The 19,434-nt window shown below is 26.5% G+C and overlaps 1 protein-coding gene and 1 long non-coding RNA gene across 2 annotated transcripts; both read left to right on the top strand.

The window, feature by feature from the left end:
- The first annotated feature begins 13,556 nt into the window (after positions 1-13,556).
- Positions 13,557-15,064, top strand: LOC101500359 (uncharacterized). Its single transcript, XM_004504484.4, has 3 exons — positions 13,557-13,707; positions 14,278-14,695; positions 14,779-15,064. The coding sequence occupies exon 2, from the start codon at positions 14,295-14,297 to the stop codon at positions 14,679-14,681; it is 387 nt and encodes a 128-aa protein (XP_004504541.1). The 5' UTR covers positions 13,557-13,707; positions 14,278-14,294; the 3' UTR covers positions 14,682-14,695; positions 14,779-15,064.
- Positions 15,065-17,424: 2,360 nt separating this feature from the next.
- Positions 17,425-18,922, top strand: LOC113787245 (uncharacterized). The gene is made up of 2 exons (XR_012163373.1): positions 17,425-18,180; positions 18,561-18,922. It is a non-coding gene; the product is annotated as an uncharacterized lncRNA (long non-coding RNA).
- Positions 18,923-19,434: the final 512 nt, after the last annotated feature.

Below are 19,434 nucleotides of genomic sequence, written 5' to 3'. Positions count from 1 at the left end.
CTTGGCACCACTTTGTTTTTTTTTTTTTTTTTATATTGCTCGCTCTCATTGTCGTACCATAGGAAAACGACATGAGGATGCCCCGCGTTTTATTGCTCCGACCCTGAATACTGAACAGTTTGTTGGTGGCATTTATGTAAATTTCTTATAGTACTTGACAACGACCCATGCTTACACGAACGGAGTTGGACACTGTTGGACTTGGAGATACGCATTTGCTTTTTCTTTTCAGCGTTTTCTTTATTAATTCCGTAAAACATTTTTATATACACGTGTCTAATCAAATATTCACCGATCTCTGTGATTATAACAATTCATTTGAATTTATTAGATGTACTTTTTTTTTCTTTCTAAATATACTCATTATTAATATTATTAATTTTTTTTGAATATAAAAAATTAAGTTTAATTTATTTAATTATAAATATTATTTTAAAAGATTAATATATAAAATAAATATATATTATCTATCAATTTTTCTTAATAAAAGTGAAACATCAATAAATTTTTATATCAAATGACAGAGGTATCTGAATTTTCTTACAAGTTAAATGTAATTTTATATTTCTCACATTTATTAAAAATGCAACACATGTGTCGATAAATTTACTAATATATTATTTTATACTTATTATTTTATTTGATAGAATTTGTTGTTGACATATATTTACAATGACTTTTACAGCGGTTGTTGTGATTTTCCGTTTTACCGTTTTCACTAATTGTCCATTAGGTTGTCAATAATGTTTGTTCTATTGCAACGATTTTTTTTTCCCTTAGCTTTGGTTTTATCTTTTGTTTTTCAGGTTTTTAACGGGCAGTGTTATCAAGTTTTCTACTTTTTTATATTTTATTTAATAAATTTATTAGGATACTCTAGATGAAAATTTATAGTTTTGAGGTATCAAGATAGCTGGTGCACCAATTCTACCGTACAATACTTTAACACTCTAATTTATGTTTAAAAAATGGACTAATCGATATATACAAATTAAATTCATGTTTAAAACTCTAATAGTCATGCTTATTTATACAATTGATGTTATTTAAATAATACAATTTCAATAAAAAAAATATATTTTGTTTTGAATGAACATCAATTAAATTATGTTTTTATCTAAAAAAATAAAAAGGGTCATAAATTATTACCGCTAAAAAATATTATCAACAATTGTTAATTTTCTTTATTCATTTTTAATATTAATTCATATTATACCATTGTCTGAGGGTGGTCAACGGTAGAATTAGTATTTGTTTTAGTAGTTGTTTTAGTCATTCATATTAAATTATGACTTTAAATATATATATATTTTAAAGTGTTGTGGTTTCAATTGAGATTTTTATGTATTTTAATTAAGTATTGTGATATTCAACTAACACAATCAAGATTTTAAAAATAGATTCACAAAATCAATAATGTTCGATCAATACATTTTACTACTTAAAATAATTTTATGCTACTCAAAGTATTTAAATTTTAATGGATTATTTAATAAAATATATTTTATAGGGTTTTGTTATACTTTTTAGTGATAAAAAGTGTTTTTCTATCACACGAGACTTACAAAAGTTTGCAACTTTTATATCTTTATTCTTGCTTCTATTTTCTCCCTTCTTCTTATCTTTTTATTTCTTTACCTTTTTTTTCTTTCCTCGTGTATCTCAGTGCTCATCCCTTCATTTATCTACATTGTTTTCTTTTCTCCCATCTCCTCACTCCCTTCTCGTCTCTTAATTTATTTATAATATTTTTCTTTATAAAAATTTGAAATTCAAAATAGAGTATAAAAGAGAAGAAAAAATGGAAGATGAAAGTAAAATAGCTAATTAATCTTTAAATTTAATGATGTGTCATTCTTTTAAAAAAAGGTTCGTATAAGGTTTTTGCTAGTATTTAATTAACTCTCAAATTTGTTTAAACTTATGAGCATAAATGAGAAAATACCAATGCATGAATTTAACTTTAGATATGTGGAAAAAAAATGCTAATTAAGAAGACTATTTTTTTATGGGATGGTTTTGAAGTTATAATTAATTAGCTAAAAGTTCGGGAACATTTGTGTTGGTTTTACTTATTTCTTTTCTTTTTCTAGCTAGATCTTCTGTTCTTTATTATCTTTTTCATTGAATCTTGCAACTTTCAATGTTTGTTGAAAAATTCCATAGAGTCATTTCAAATATCATAACTCTATTAAGTCATTCTAAATCATATAAATTATAATGTTATGGATCCATTAAAATTTAGACGACATAATTCCAACTGTTTTTTTTTTAAACTTGATATTTATTACAAAATCCACAAGAATTTTTATCAGAAATAAATTTTAAAAAATCTCAATCTAATAAACTCTCTTACACCTCGTTTGGTTGGTTTGTGGAGAAGTGAAAAGGGAAAAATAGTGATCAACTGTGTACTTAGTATTAATATGTGATTGGAAACACATAGAAGATATAAGGTTAATTTAGTAGTTGAGATAAATAAGTTAGAAAATATTATGACAAATTTGGTCTGTTATGTTTATTATTGATTATTGATTTTTAATTGAAATTAATATTTGTAGTTTTAATTTCAAAATCTATTAATCAAATCACTTTTACATAATTATAATATAACATATAAACTACTTTACTTCAGCTCATTTTTACTCATAATTAATTTTACAAATATCAAAATTTTCAACATATAACCAAACAAGCATGCACGCTACATATGATGAAATTGTTTAAGTTTAACATTTTATTTATTAAATAAAAACCCCTAAAATTTTGAATCATAATCATTTTTAATGTTAAAACCAAAGTTGGTTCTTAATCAACCAGATCACTACTAATAATTATTCTAATTTTTGCTCCAGTGACAAACCAATATAAGAACTCAAATGAACCACTTTACATCTTTTCTCACTTCTACTCCCACTTTTTCTCTACTTCTACAAACATTTCCCTTAAGTATCAATTTTTAATACGTCAACCCTTATTTTACTCTAAAACTACATGCTTGTTCTTATAAGTTTTTAAATATAAGGGCAATTCAGGATAAAACAATTCAGGATACCCTTATTTTAAATGCTTGTTCATTTTACTTTTATAATAAACTCTTAAAACACGCTGCAAAAAGATAAAATGATAGTTAAAAATTATATATTTTCATAAATAATAAAAACAGTTATTTTGAGAGTCTCCTACTATTATTATTATTATTATTATTATTATTATTATTATTATTATTATTATTATTATTATTATTATTATTATTATTATTATTATTATTATTCTTTTTTTCAAGAGTCTCTTATATTTTTATTATTTTTTGTCTATAGAAGAGTTGATAAATATCACCATAAATTTATATACAACTACAATATTTCAAATTTAAATTTAAGATAAGTCATTTAACCTAACAATATCAACATTTATTTGTTGAACTATAATTTAAATACAAAATTCTCTTACATCATTATTAACAAATAAAATTAATTTAAATTTTAAAAAATAAAATAAATAATATTTTTACAAAAAAAGTCGCATGTTATAAATGAGAAAATCAAATATATGTTATTTTATCATGTATCTTTATTTATTATTTGTGTGAATGTATCTAAATACTATTTATTTATATATGTGTCCAAATAAATATTTCTTGTTATATAGATTCCTTTCATTTTCGCACAATCTGATATTTTTTTTATAGAAAGAAAGAGAAGGATGAGAGAAAAAAACGGAAGAGATGAAGAAAGTGGAACAAGTCAGGTATTGTCAAGATTTTTGGATGCATTGAAATGAAATATATCCCTCTCTTAATCACTCACCATTCACCAATAGATATATAGATTCTATGCTCATTATTACTCATCCTTTTTGACACGACGCCTTTACTAAGGGGGTGCGACTCCAGCGTCAGACCACTCACTCATTTCTCATCCATTCTTTCTTGAGTAAATAATTGACCAACTTGTTCTATCAAAAGAAAAAATATAACTTTAATCTTTCAATTTTATTCAATTTTAGTTGAAGTCTTTTTAATTTTCTTTTTATCATTTAAATTATACTTATTTTGTATCATTCATTTTTAAATTATATTTATGTATATGTCGTTTAAATTTGATAATTTTTTAAATTATTGTCATAAAATATTAAAATTTAATTGAAATTTAGCAGTGAATTGACTGATAAAATTATTTGTAAGTGAAACAAATTAACGATATTGATTATGTTCATAGATTTTTATTACTATTTTTTAAGATTATGCATATGTCTAAATATTTGTAGAGAAAATAAAAATATGTCGACTATTTATAAGATTTGATGATTATTTTATAAATGATAAATATGATAGATATAGTGTTGTAATATTTAGTAGAGTTTTTTATTGTCAAATATTTTCATTGCATAATCGTTATTGTAAGTAAGATAAATGACTAACTATACAAATATAATATAATTTGAATGATCAAATTAAAAAAATAACTTAAATGATCAAAATAGAAATTGAATTAATTTTAAAAAATCATAAGTGTATTTTTATCTTTATGAAGTGATTGAATTATATCAACATTTTATAAATTCAAAATATTTTAAGGCACTAGATTATCCGATGGTCACAATTTCAAAAATGAAAATACTCATTTGAATTTTGTGTCATTATTATTTTATTATTTATACCAAAAAATAATATTATTTATTGTAGAAATATCTTTCGTTTTCTTTTAGATAGCAAAGTTAGATCCATAAAAAAACAAATCAACATGATTGCTCATTGAATATATGGATAGGAGTTTAATTTTTTCTTTTTTTTGTAATAGTCAATATTAATAATATATTAATGTTATTAATATTAGAAATGAGTTTATATAAAAGAATTCTTGTTTGATAAATGAAATATTTATATACTATTGAGTGATTAGTCTAACTTATGTTTTAAGAGATACTTTGAGCGACAAAATAGTGTGATTTCTTATTTCACCGCAATAGTGGTTGCATCTAGCTCTTACTTTTAACTTTTTCATTGTGTTCCATGCATGTTGAATGGTCTCTTTGATTTTTTTTGTTGGTGTGTGTGGATAAATTAAAGTGTCTTTCGCTAACAATTCTAAAAATTAATTCATCAAAGTAACTGAAATTAGTTTAAGAAGTTAATATATCTTTTTTCATAAATATTAATTAAAGGTTGAATCTTTAACCAAATGATTAAAGAACATCGTGCATTTAACAAATATGATACACAATCTTGAACTTTTTGATTAAAATAATTATAATCTATTAAAGACATTAATTGTGCCATGCGTACCTTGAATTGTATATAAGTTTAAATTGACTCATGATATATGAAAAAAAGTTTATAAAATAATTTTAATTGTTTTTTCTATATAATATTAAATGATTAAATTCTAACACACAAAATCTGAATTATTTAAAAAAAATTCTGCATATACGCTATTAGTATAAATTATTTTACACGAAATTCAAATACAAATAATTAACTACATAGTTACTTTATAAAAATAATTACAATTATGTGATAAGATAACAAAATAAATTATTCTTATTGTCTCTAAGTATAAAATTAGTTGGTTTACACTTGCGATACATATTGTTTCACAAATAAAAAGATAAAAGTTGGTTTAAAATGTACAATACCATATAAACATTGACATTCCAGCCCAAAAACTTGACATTATAAAACACAAATGCAAATTCAATGGAAGAATTTCCATTGTTTTTGGTATTAGAATTCCTCTTCTTGTATAACAACCCCCTCCTAAAAATAAAAAATACAACAATACATTTGATCTCCAAAGTCGTTTATTAAGAATGAGAGCATGTGAATAATTATATTTGAGTAGGATATTTGGTCTTGGACAGAATAAGTCACTATCTGTTGTAGGTCCATGGGTTTCGGTACACGGATTCATCAATTCAATGGTCTTGAGTAAATAAAGCCAAAAATACGGATGTACCAATCTAATGAACAATCAATTTTGGGCAAAATAATGCAATTGGGAATAGCTGGCAAAGTGACAACCCATGTAAATAATTTATCCTATAAAACGTCAAATTCATTATTTTGACACAAACCAAACTACTACATTTCTTTCAAAATGATCGATTGATATTAATATGAGGTGAGATTAAATCAAAGAGATGTGCATATAAACCATGACCCTCAAGCCAACTTATAAGCTACACAATTAGTTTGCCTCGTAATAAAACTTACCTCAATAAATTCACAATAATAACTTTTTTTTTTTGTAAAGTATAAATGTACTACATGGTTGAATTGATATTATAACTATGTTCACACTCCAAAAAACCGCATATTATTTTCAATATCCAACATTCATGATAATAACTTGATTCCGATATTTTTTAATGAAATTGTATTTGTATAAAGCGATGGAGAAAAATGATATTTAATAATTGAGGGCCCCTTTTCTCTATCAATAATAATTCTAAGAATGTTACAGAAATTGTGATTAAAATTTGTCCACTGATACAGTTTCTTATCCACTTGTGAAATGTAGTCAGGTAGCAAACGTAGACATCAAACCAATCACACCCCAAGAGATGAAACTAGACTACTCAATATTATATTGGGCCGCCAAAAGTAAGGCCACTATGAAATTCGTTTTAAGCTTAGAAAGATAAAGTTTTTATATAAAAATGTTCAATATATTTTTATTTTTAAAATTAAAGTTAATTAAATTTTATTTAAAATCAAATTTGCCTCAACAAATATCAAATTAATTAATTTTATTGTCAATTGAAAAATATATTGCACGAAATCAATACAATAATTTTTTTGAAAAAACTAAATTACATTAATTAATAAATAATTTTGTATTCTAAATAGTCTAAAAAATAAATTTTGAATTTTTTTATAATAAATTTACTAAACTATATTATGAGTTTAAAAAGTGTCACGTCTTAATATTTATTTTAGACATCAATATGTATTGGGTCGATCTTGAAGGCGTGACAAAGAAAAATATGTATATGCGAATATCTATGAATAAAATATGTGACGAGTATTAGACATATAACTTAACAAGTATCCACGGTTAATATAAACCGATATTTTAACTACACGTTAATCAATGATACAAATGTCGATGTAATGATATTTGTACTCGTGATATATGTATCTGATAGTAAATTAATAAATTAGTATATTGTAATAGTTTGTGTATATATATTAATAGTTTTAATGATAAATTTTTGTTACATATTTTATTTATGTGTTAGTGTATTAATATTTTTATGTGTTACTATTTTTTTTACAAAATAGGGAAAAAATTCTACGTAATGCAACAATAAAAATAATTTTTGTACATAAATAATTTTTAGGCTTAATTGCAGTTTTTGTCTTCCTATTTTAGTTGAATCACGAAAATAGTCCCCTATTTTATTTCTGTCCAGTTTTCGTCCTCCAAACAAAATTTTAATCCAAAATTTGATGAAGTGTCATTTTTTTCCACTTATTTAAGCCACATCATGTCTCAATATCTGGTGGTGCAACAATTGCATATGAAATCTTTGATCATAAATGGTGTGGTGTGCCTTAAAAAAAATGACATTTTATCAAATTTTGAACTAAAATTCTGTTTGAGAACTAAAATTGAGGAGAAATAAAATGGAAAGATTACTTTTATGATTCATCTAAAATAGCAAGACTACAATTATAATTAAACTTAATTTTTATTTATTTAAAATATTATATGCATTTGCAAACTTTAGTGTATTTATATCGTAAATTTACAACTTAAAATATTATATTTAACTTATTGATTAAAATTTTAAAATATAACATCCACATACTCACATTTGTGGTGATTCGAGTTGAATTATAAAATTCTTTTTTTTTTTACTTAACAAATTTTAGGATTTAGATTATCTCCTTCATTTTCCTTTAATTTTCTTCTTCATGTTAAGAGAAAGATAGATCTAAAAATATTTTTGATGAGCTTATACACAAAAACAAAAATAAGTAATTAACTATTTATGCATTTATCTCTCTCTTAACATTAACATGAAAGAAAAAAAGAAAAAAAAAAGAAATGATCTAAATATAAAGTTACATCCCTACTAAATTAAATATAAATTCATCGTAAATATTCCCGGAAATTGAAAGATATATATCTCTAACCTTATACAGAAGAGTGTCTCTATCTAATCCAAAATTTTCTATACCAAATAAGAAGACAATACAACATTAGTATCACTGTAGTCCAAACATTTTTGTGTTCAAATTCAGCAACCAATAGCAATATATATTTATATACAGCAAAGAGCAACCCTAACAAAATATTAGTGTGGAGCCCATATCTTAGTGATGAACCATGATGGCGAGATCACTAATATTGACAAAGAAAAGTTGAGAGGGTCACTAATCAAAATTATTATTAGTTTATTACAAATAAAAAATCTTAATCGTGTCTCTTTTCTAAAAAATAAAATTAACCGGTCGGTTATGGATTTGTTCTAGGGAACAATCTTTACATTTACGCAGTTAATTTTTCAAATTTTGTTATTTCAATTATTTTCTTTTAAAATCTACATTAAAATTTGAAACATTGAATTTTAATTCAATAGTTACAGATATACTAAGTATGTAATTGCTTAAAATATGTAATGGTAGCAAACCCAAATCCATAAGTAATAAGAGATAAAGAGATAAGAGCATAGCATTGGTGGAGAGAGATGAATGAAACATATTGACCACTCTTTGTTTGCCATATTCCAAAAGGTGTATTGGCATACAGGAGAGGGGGCACAGCATAAAAGCACGCCAGCAGCTCTTCAGATCTTTTCTTGGCCATGTTTTGGGTGACATAAGGGATTCCAACACATCAAAAGGGAAATTCCCATTACGAGTTTTGTTTCAATTGTTAACACATGTTTCCTAATCACATAATCATTAATGTATTATAACCCGGGATTAGTCAAAATGGACCTACATCCTGTCTTTTAATTAATTTAATTATTAATTATACTACTATTAAATTATCAATACAAGATACATTTTATTTTATATATAATTTAGTTTTGTAAAGATAAAATCGACTCAATTTAATATTAAGGCTTATTTATCGGACTACTTACTATTTATATTAACATACGAGTTTAATAATTCTGATCGTGTGTATTTGAAAAAAAAATCTAAATACCACATAAAAAAATATATAATATATAATGTACGTTAAAGTTTGTAAGGAGAAATTCTTCTCATTTTATAAATTTATTTTGTAAAAAACGTTAGATTTAATAAAAAAATCTAATATTAATTAAAAATCAATAATGTTAAGCTCAAAACTCTTTTTATGTCTCTATTAATTGTATAAATACACGTGTGTAGTTGTGAAAATTTTGAATGATCTAAACCCAAACTTAAACTGAGATGTTTAATTCAGTTTCAGCTTCTGATCATAGCATTAAAATATTAAGTGTTGCGTGGAAGTGGACAAAATATGTTCCTCAAGAGGTGTGATGGTCAACATTTCTTCTTTGATTATTGCTTTTTGAGGAAATTGATAATATTCTGAGCAGAATTTTAAACTAATTGGAGTATCCCTTAAGATAAGATACACACATCTGAAAAGCATCGATCATTGTTTCAAAATTGAGTGTTAAAGCCAATGTATAGGAATCCATGCCTTATTAATGGGGCCACATTCCAAACATAGCTAGTGAGTTGGACACTTAGTGAGAAATATTAGTCATGTTAATAAGAAATTTGTTTGACTATTATTGCTATTGAGAACTCCAATTCTGGGATTTAATATTGCAAAAATCACTTTTCAGATCTAGCTGAGGATCGGCTATGGAGAATAAAATAAGGTCTATGAATTTAAAGGAACAAACCTACGATTTGACTATATTTTATTTAAATACATAGAATGAGTATATATTTGGTTCGGGGTGCCTAAAGTCGATAGATGGTATGTATAGCGTGAAACAAATTTTTAAAACTTACAAATACTAACCATGATCGATGGTATCCGTTAAAAAAATAAAATTATAACAATTATTATGTCGATGTAAGTTTAAAAAAAAAATGTAAATATTTAAATCATAAATTGGAGAAGACAAATAAATTAATCGATTATTATTAATATTTCAAGTGACTTTTAAGAATTAATATATATTAAATTACATAACAAAAAAAATTATATTAAAATGGACCATAATATATATAAGTAAGTTGTAATTAATCATATAAAATTTAAAATACCTTTCGATTAGGTACCGCACCATGGTAAATTTTGCCCTCTCCCACATGTCTCGGACTAATCGACACAAACTCATACTGCCCTCGTTCTTTGCTGGGGTGAACAATCAAGTTTCCCTTTTATTTGGCGTAGTCGGATTTCTCTATCTCAACTCCATTATATATATATATATATATATATATATATATATGAAATAATAAATTTAAAAGTTAATTAATATAATAAGATAAATTTTATTAGATAATCATTAAAAGAAAAATATATATAGATGCGATTGTTTGATCTTAAACAAAAATCATTTTAGTTAAAAAAATTTGATATTATTTTGTAGAGATTTGTTTATAAATGATTTTATTATTTTCATTTGTTTATTATCAAAAAAATAATTTTTAATTATTTTTAATCTGTTTATATGTAATTTTATAAAAATAAATTTTTAAACTACAAAATTATCATAAAGGACATGACTTTTCTAATTTTCAAACATGATAATTACACCATTTTCTCTCATTAGTGAGTTCGGTATTTTTTAAATTTGTGGCATTTTTCTTTCTCATCTCATCTATAGCATGAGCGAAGGTGAAAAACTATTATTTTTAACCAACAAATGATTTTTCAAAAATATAAAACAAGCACAATTCAAATAATAAAAAATGATTTTTGATTTAAAAAATAATAATTTTTTCATAATTTTTTTTTGAAACAAACGTACCCATTAAAATTGTATTTTCCATAAAGAGTTAATTAAAACTTATAATACATAAAAAAATTTAAATAAAATGATACATTTATACAAAAATTAAGAAATATTAATTAAGATCATAAAGTTTAAATTTAATATTTTAAATTATATAATTAGAATCATAGTTAAGCAAACGTTATAATTTGATGAAGGAAGAATTACGGACAACAAAATATATATATTTTTTAAAATGCGTAACGAGACATATATCATCACTCATCACCTCTTAACTTCGTCTCTGTCCTCAAATATGAAGTTTTGAGAAAACTTACATTCGTATCTACATTCAGTCAAAATAAAATTTTTCTGTCAAAATTAAGATGAGTTCGAGTTGATACTCGTCAGTGTATGTTGTATTGTCATGTTTACTTTAAATTAATTCAAATTTTATTGCTTCAATATTTTTATTTTTATGGGATAAATTTTAGTGAAAGTAATTTAGATGATAAAACTATTTTTTATTTTATTTTAAAAAGTTAAATATGATTAACTAGTTTTCGTATAATATGCAAAGTTGTACATTGATTAAGATAAATTAATTTTATATTTGTTCGGTAAAAATGTACTAAGCCCCAACAACAAAAGACAAGTTAGAAACCTTCAAAAAATAATACATCACTACAATCGGTGAACATAGCAAAAGAAATAAAATTGGGAATTTACATTTCATATTATATCTAAATTTGTCGTATGAAGATCATAGTTTGCGAAAGCATAAGCAATTTGGTTAAACTCATGGTAGATATGAGATAAGGAGTACGAATTCAAATGATTCAAAATATAAAAAATCCGTGAAACAAATAACCAATAGAGAAGTATATAACATTGTACCCTTCAAGAATAAAACTCACAACAACCTTAGCATAAGACTCAATATCAATACTTATAAAACCTCTATAAAAAGCCAACTTCAACCTTCTCTATATAGCTCACATTTTTTGTCATAATAATGGAGCACGCACCAAGAGATGTTGCATGGCCAAAAATGAATGTTTTAAGAGATCGACAATTCCTCACGGTTCATGAAGACTCATTTGTAAGACGTTGCTTTAGAGCTAAGGATTGAGCAATGAATATTTTCTGGTAATTGATCTTCGTTATCAAGACCCCAACCGTCTTGCTTGTTGAATATCATTTCATTCCTAGCCATCCATTAACATTCCAACGCAACAACATATGTAATCGAACAACCATCATCCTCCAAACAACAACAACCCTTTAAATTATTCATCATCCATGAACTAATATTGTGCATCCAAAATTATATGGGTAAAGGAGATTCATAGAGCCCACGCTACACATCTTTATTCCTTCTAAAGTAGATAATTAGTTTTTTGTTTTGTTTTAACTCTTATCAACTTATAATAATTTAGAATTTAATTGAAAGGTAAATAAAATTTAATAAAAAATTATTTATTCACTTAAAATGTTGGTCCTGAGTTGTTAGTAAGTCACCAAATAATATAATGTGAACTATACTAAATTAAATATATGGGTTGATGTAAATTATAACAGTTTATTATTTCTTTTCCTAAAAAAAAACAGTTTATTTATTTAAATTAATAGAAATTAAATGATCAAGAATATTACAATTCAAAGCCGTTAAAATCGAAAGTAATGAATTTGCAAACAAACTTACAACACCAAGTTAATAACATAAAATAGACAAGTGTCTTCAAATGTGATAAAACATTCAAATATGATAAAATTGTTCGAAATACCCATGTCTTCAGAGTTGACGATATTAAAATAATTAGTTGAATTTGCACTTGTTTGAAGTTGATATATCAATTTGAACTAAAGAATAGCGCAACAAAAATGTAGACCAACACGTCGCACTAAGACGATAAACAAACAACGCCGTATTAAAACGATGAAACAAGAGAAAAAGAAAAACTTAATAAGTGCGTAAATCCCTTATTTGAATAAAAGAGAATAAAAAATTATTTAGACAAGTGATTTTAAACCAAAAAATAACTTTAAATCACTAATCTGTACTAGAAAAATAAAGAACCAATCAAAAGAGAATTTTTTTCTCAGAGAATGCCGTGTTTTTGTTCTAATTGCTATGTATATTATTATATATTTTTAGACTATTTAATTTTTTTTATTAAAATAAAATTTACAAACTACTTATATTTGATTCAAGATTTAAAATAGAAAAATGAACGACACACAATCTAACACATATTTTTAATATTTTTTTTTATTTTATTAATTTAAATTCATCAGTCCACTAAATTATTTGAGTGACTTATAAATTTAGTGGCACTTATATAATTTTTTTTGTTACAATGAGACTGATAAATTTTAAGTAATAAATTAATTTCTTTTATAATAAATATAGATGTATATATTAGAAAAAGAGTTGAGAAGAAATGTTGGTGGCAAAAATTAGACTTTGGAGTTCTAAAGTTTATTTAAAAAAATGTGTGAAAGTTTATAGAAAAAAAAAATGTAAATATTTTTAGACAAAGTGAAAGAATCTAAGGTTATCATTATATAGTTTTGACAAAAAAAGATGGGATTAGCATCCCAAGCCCAGTCCACTTTGTTTGTTAAGAAGCCCATCATCACTGGGTTGCTTTGCCTTTGTGTTGTATCACAAACAATTGGATTGTATCGGAGTCGCACTCGCACTCGCACTCGCACTCGCACTCAACTCTTTCCGGAAAACGTTGCCGGAGTTCGTAGTCGTCGGAAGGAAGGTAGCGAGAAGCTTTTAGAACATCTGTCCAGGTTTCTCTTTCTATTTCTCTCTAATTTTACTTTTCGGATTTTCCTTACCCTGTCCTGCATCGCGCGAGGATGCGATTCCAACGAGTAGAACCTATTTGGATGATGCTTTTTATTTTTTTACCATAATGTTGTATAACCACTCTGCAACTAATTCAAATTTATAATGTGAAAAATAAACTTTGTAACGATTGTTATTTATTGATTGTGCATGCATAGAAGCTGTTTGTGAATTTTCCCGATTGAGCGTGTTTGGTTTTACTGTGCCAGAAATTGATTGAATTGATTTTATAAAATTGATTTTGGTTAATCATTGTGTTTAAGATAAAATAATTTGTGTTTGGACATGATTACGGAAAAGTTAGTTTCAACCATAAATTTGAAGGTAAAACTATGTTTTAAACAAAAGCTACAAATCCTAGTTTCAAGTTAGAATCAATTCTAGAGCTAAAATCCATTCTTACCAAGAGCTCCAAACATATCAAAATTTAAAACTTCAGAATCACTTTTGATACTCTAAAAAAATGAATGGAAACATATAATGAGTGTTTATTATCTATTCTGCCTGTACAGAGAAGACAAAAGGGTTTATGGCAGGCAAAGCTGTTGGTTCAGCGGCAAAGGCAATAGCAGAATACCAATATCCATGGCGTGAGAAGTTAACAAAATACAAGGATGAATTGGCCAAGGGAGTGTGGGGTTACTGGGAGCTAGGAGCATGGAAGCCACTCAGCATCAGTGCTCGGCATAGGGCTAGACTCCGGAAAGAAGTCCTTCTTGCTGGGGAAGATTGGACTTATGATCCTGAAAGGAAGGAGATGAAGACCAGGCGAAAAGGACATAAGGTTGATAGGATAGCAGCTGAGAAGAGGGAAAACACTGCCAGGTTGATGGAGAAGATGCCAGATATGTTGCTGGAATACAAGAAGAAAAAATGGCAGAAGAAGATGAAGGAAGAAGACAAAGGAAAACTTTGATTTTTGCTCCTTGGGTATGCCTTTTTTGTGCTTCAAATCTTTTGGAAGGATTTATCACTAAGAAGTTATATTGTTTTTCTTTCCTTGTTGAATGCAGGTTGGAAATTGTAATTGCCTATAAGGTACTATGCCAAACTCCCTTTCAAAGGCCAAGTTCTTGTTCTTGCTTTTAACTTAGGGATATTGCAGCTACCATGTTACTATTACATTGTTGGTACTTACAAGCTTGGGTTTACTGTCAAATCATTTGTTCTTATATACACCATTTGATCAACTGGTTGGCTTTATTTATTTGTGTGGATGAGACTAAAATGAAAGTGCTGAGATCTAGAAGGAGCTGAGCACAATAATTAAATGAGAAATGCAATTAACACATTTTAACAGATTTGTTTGTCATTGAGTGAATATTCTGTAAGTTTCGTTGAACGGTCTAGGTCCTCTCTATTTAGTCAATTCACATGAAGTTCACTTCTGCTTAATACTATTAAAAGTGTGTTGGGAAAATAATATCTAAAACCTAGTTGCTAAATATCTAAATATAATATATTGTGAATAATCTTTCTATTTTTATTTTGATCCTGTGATTAATCTTTCTGGATTAGCTTTTGGATTTGATTTTATATCAATCTTGGGTCTAATATAGTCCAACTAGGATCAGAACATTGTAATGGAAATATACTTAAGTGTGTTAATGAAGCTAGGACTGGAACTCTGGAAGACTCAAATTGAACGTAGTGAAGCTATAGCATGCCAGGTGATGCTGTCATGGTAAACTCAAATCAAGCCGCCATCCAAGCTTTAGCTACGTAAGCAGCAAATCTTAGTGGTACCTCACTACCTCTATATAGTCTCCCTTGCTTAAAGATAGTATAAACTTGGGAGTTGGGACCGAAGTCAATCCCTTATTTTGTAACAATCATTTAACCATGCTATGTGGACCTTCCAACATAGGGGAGCAGAGAGCCAAAAGAATGGGAAAATTAAGTTAACTAAGGTTCGGACTAATAGGGGTGTATTATCTCTGGTAACTATTATAAGCAAAAAAGGGTTTAAAATCTTGATCATTATTATGAATAAAAATTAACTACTTTTGACTCATTTAATACTAATATTCTTACATATGATTACTTTAATAAAAATCATTTAATGTCCACCATCGGACAAGAAGCTGTTGTCCATTTTGTTCCGTCTTGGCACCATTAATATATTGGTTTCATTTGTTTGTCTTAAGTTGTTTCAGACCCAAAGGTTTCGTCTTGGCACCATTGTTATATTGGTTTCATTTGTTTGTCTTAAGTTGTTCCAGACCCAAAGGTTTGAGATCCAATATCAGTTCCTTAGGTTCAAGATCCACCCTCAGCCCCTCAAATTTGACAGAATCCACATCTCCCTTGTGTCTCCTTCCCTCTAGCTCAGAAGAGTTGGCCGAGCCATTGTTTGCTGTGTGTTGCTGGTTGATTCCTTGTAGCTCGGCTGCTGGTCGTGTTTTCTATGACCAATGATGTTGTTTGAAGCAATTGTGAGTTTGCTGAAAATGTAATTTTAGTGTAATATTGAAATTTGAAAAGAATCTGTAGTGTCTCGATTTCGACCTCTGTTGTCTTGTTGATTTATTGAGACAACTTTTTTTGGCTGCTGCACCATTATTTTTCTTAGATTTTTTTATTGATGCACTGAACTAATTGAATTTGAATCTAATAACACGGTGGCCAATCTTGGATTCTCTGATTAAGTTGTTATTATTGATATACTACTATATTAGAATTTCTATTTTTCAAGTGGTTATTATGAAGTAAATCTTAGCCGCTTCTACTCTAGTTCTAGGTAAAATCATAAAACTTTGGTTTTAAGTGACAATTAAATAAATATAAATAATTTATTGGCGTGACATTAATCTTATATATCCTGTCAAAAAGAAAAATCTTAAATTATGTTTGAAGTTTTGCAGAAGAAGGCAAAGCTAGGCATTCATGTATGAATGAGTACAGAACATCATCTTTTGTCAACAATAATAGAGTCTAAATTTTCTAATTAACGAATGAAGATTTTGTTTGAAGTAATTCATCATCAATACTTTACTTCAGGACACATTTTGTAATTTTAAAAAGACAAATACTGACAAATACCTTAAGCACACTCGTTAAAAAATAAAATATTGAATGGGTTATATACATTTGTGTATTTGGAGTTCAATTTTTAATAGAGTTTATAGATACTGCAGCTAATGAATTGGAGATTGGAGAAAGATTATTCTGAAACACTTGTATGATTTGTTGATATTGGAGAAAGTAGAATCACGACTTTATTAAAACAAATAGAATCACGGCAAAAATAATTGTTTCAATTTCCACACTAATATCATTTTCTAGGATATTAATATTATTAGGATAATATGTTAAATAGATTTTTTTTTAAAGATATTAATAGATTCAATTCCTGAATTTTTTTGTCACAAATATTTAAGTACTCCCTCCGGTCCAATTATAAGAACAAAAAACTAAAAAACGTCAATATATTAATGTTACTTTTTGAATACCTTTACAAATATATGTTTTATAAAAATATGTGAAACATTAAATACATTCACTAATATTTAAAAAATAAATATTAAATAAAGATAAAAAATTCATTTAAACTATAAATGAATCTTAAAAATTACGACTTTTTCTTATAAATGATACCCAAAAAATCTTCAAAACTTTTCTTATAATTGGGATGGATGTAGTATTAATCTTTACGCAATTTGACTTCATTAAAATAACAAATATATGCTTTTTTGGGTTTTAGACCCGTTGTGTTTTAAAAAAAATAATATATAGTCCAAATTATTAGGAAATTACCCTTCAAAAAAATGTTAGTAGAGAATCTTAATATGATGTTGGCACATCACCGTTAAAAACTATTATTTCTTTGCCAATTATGTGACATCTCACATTTTCTTCTCAACCTTGAATATATTTTACTTTGCTCTCAAGTATCCCTCTTTCCTTCCCTTTCTTCAGCCACACAATTCAATAAGAAAACAAAAACCACCCAGCAAAGTACAACCAACTGTACATTGTAAGGAATAATCCGACACTTTTACTATCTTCAAAGTTAAACTTTCTTCTCATCTCTCAATGTATGGCTAATTTGTGCAAACAAAAAATAATTCAGTGTTTCACTTTTCACTTCTCCATTTTTAACTAGAAAAAAATTGTATCAAATGATGTTATTCAATAACTTAAGTAATAAGTTGCTTCTTTAAAATCTTTTGCAGGTTAGGAAAATGAACTTGCATCATGAGAGTATGATCCAGTGATACTGAAGAAAATAAGCACACTATTGAGAAATGTCATGTACATAGATATTTCATTAACCTACTTACTTTTTTGTTTTTCCCATTATATATGTTGCTATTTCAAAATAAAAGTTTCATAGAAATGCAATTGTTAAGCTAAGAAAATCTCATCTTAGTGTATCACATGGTTCTCTTGTTGTTGCTTTATTAGCAATTAAGGTAATGCTTATCTTCTCTTTATTCTTCTTCTATTTCTATTTTATTGTTTTATTACTATTGTTTATAATGTGTTTGTTATTTGCCATTTAATTTTGATAAGGTATGATTTTTGTATGTTTTCTTTTTAAAGTGATATGTTATGATAACAAGTATTGAATAGATAAAGTTAGAACGATGTGGTTCATAGGCAACATGAGTGAACATTAATTCTATGTTGATACAATGCAATGTAAAAAGTGTTATGGTTTAGTTAATGATGTATTGATGCTACATGCTACATTTTGGATTTTAATAGCTTCGGAAATGCAAAGCAGTGGAATGCTATCTAGAGAACAACTTTTCAATCTTTTTTTTATCGTTTCACTTTCCTTACATTACAGGTTGATGTGAGGAAAGAATTGCAAATGCTACTTTAGAGAAGCATGAAGCTGTTGCTGTGACCACTACTACAATACAGGAACAACAACTAGAAATGTATCTTTTGTAGTTTTTTCAAGAAATATGACATACTAAGAAAAACCAATGGCATTAAGGGAAGACAAATTAATAATCCATCACATTTTGCTCTTTTAGAATACTAATTAATGATCCATTATTTAGTATTCATTTGAAGTCTCCTACAGCTCTTTAGAGAGCTTAATTGGTTCTATATTATACGAATCAAATCCCATTCTACTGTAAGACTGTAACATTATGAGCTATTCTTTGCATTTGAATACAAGCAACTTATTTCAAAACTTTACTTTTCACCCATTAACAATACCAACAAACATGTTTGCAGGTCAAATTAGTTTTCTATTTTTAGTTTATGCCATTTATTTGTTTATAGGGCCCAATGAATTTTCATGTATATCTTTTATTTGATTATTTTAACTCTATTATTAGTATTACTTTGTCGTAGGAATTGTTATAACTTGATAACCTTCAATGATAGAACTCATGGTTATTATTAACTAAGAGGATTCATGATATAACGAAACAAGAAGTTGCTACAATCACAATCTTAAAATCTGTAGAATAATACAATTGCGCATTTTTTTAAGTCAAAATTATTATCATGTAATGTCACAGGTCAATAATGTAGTAATTATTTCATAGAATTGTTGGTTGAGAACTATACCAAACATAATTGAATAAAGTGCTCCTTTTGTGCTGCTTACACAAAAGAACACTTCCAAGACAAATTTTTACTCATTAATATATTTATGATATTTAGATTGATAACTCGAGAAATATTTTTTAACCATTTGAATT

The sequence above is a fragment of the Cicer arietinum genome, chromosome 6 (genome assembly GCF_000331145.2).
Source record: "Cicer arietinum cultivar CDC Frontier isolate Library 1 chromosome 6, Cicar.CDCFrontier_v2.0, whole genome shotgun sequence".
Taxonomy (NCBI): Eukaryota; Viridiplantae; Streptophyta; class Magnoliopsida; order Fabales; family Fabaceae; genus Cicer; species Cicer arietinum.
The sequence above is the reverse complement of the archived record's forward strand: the minus strand, read 5'-3'. Positions and strand labels throughout refer to the sequence as shown.

Bases quoted from the DNA above. Each gene is read 5' to 3' on its own strand.
- LOC101500359 (XM_004504484.4), top strand. From the start codon at position 14,295: ATGGCAGGCAAAGCTGTTGGTTCAGCGGCAAAGGCAATAGCAGAATAC.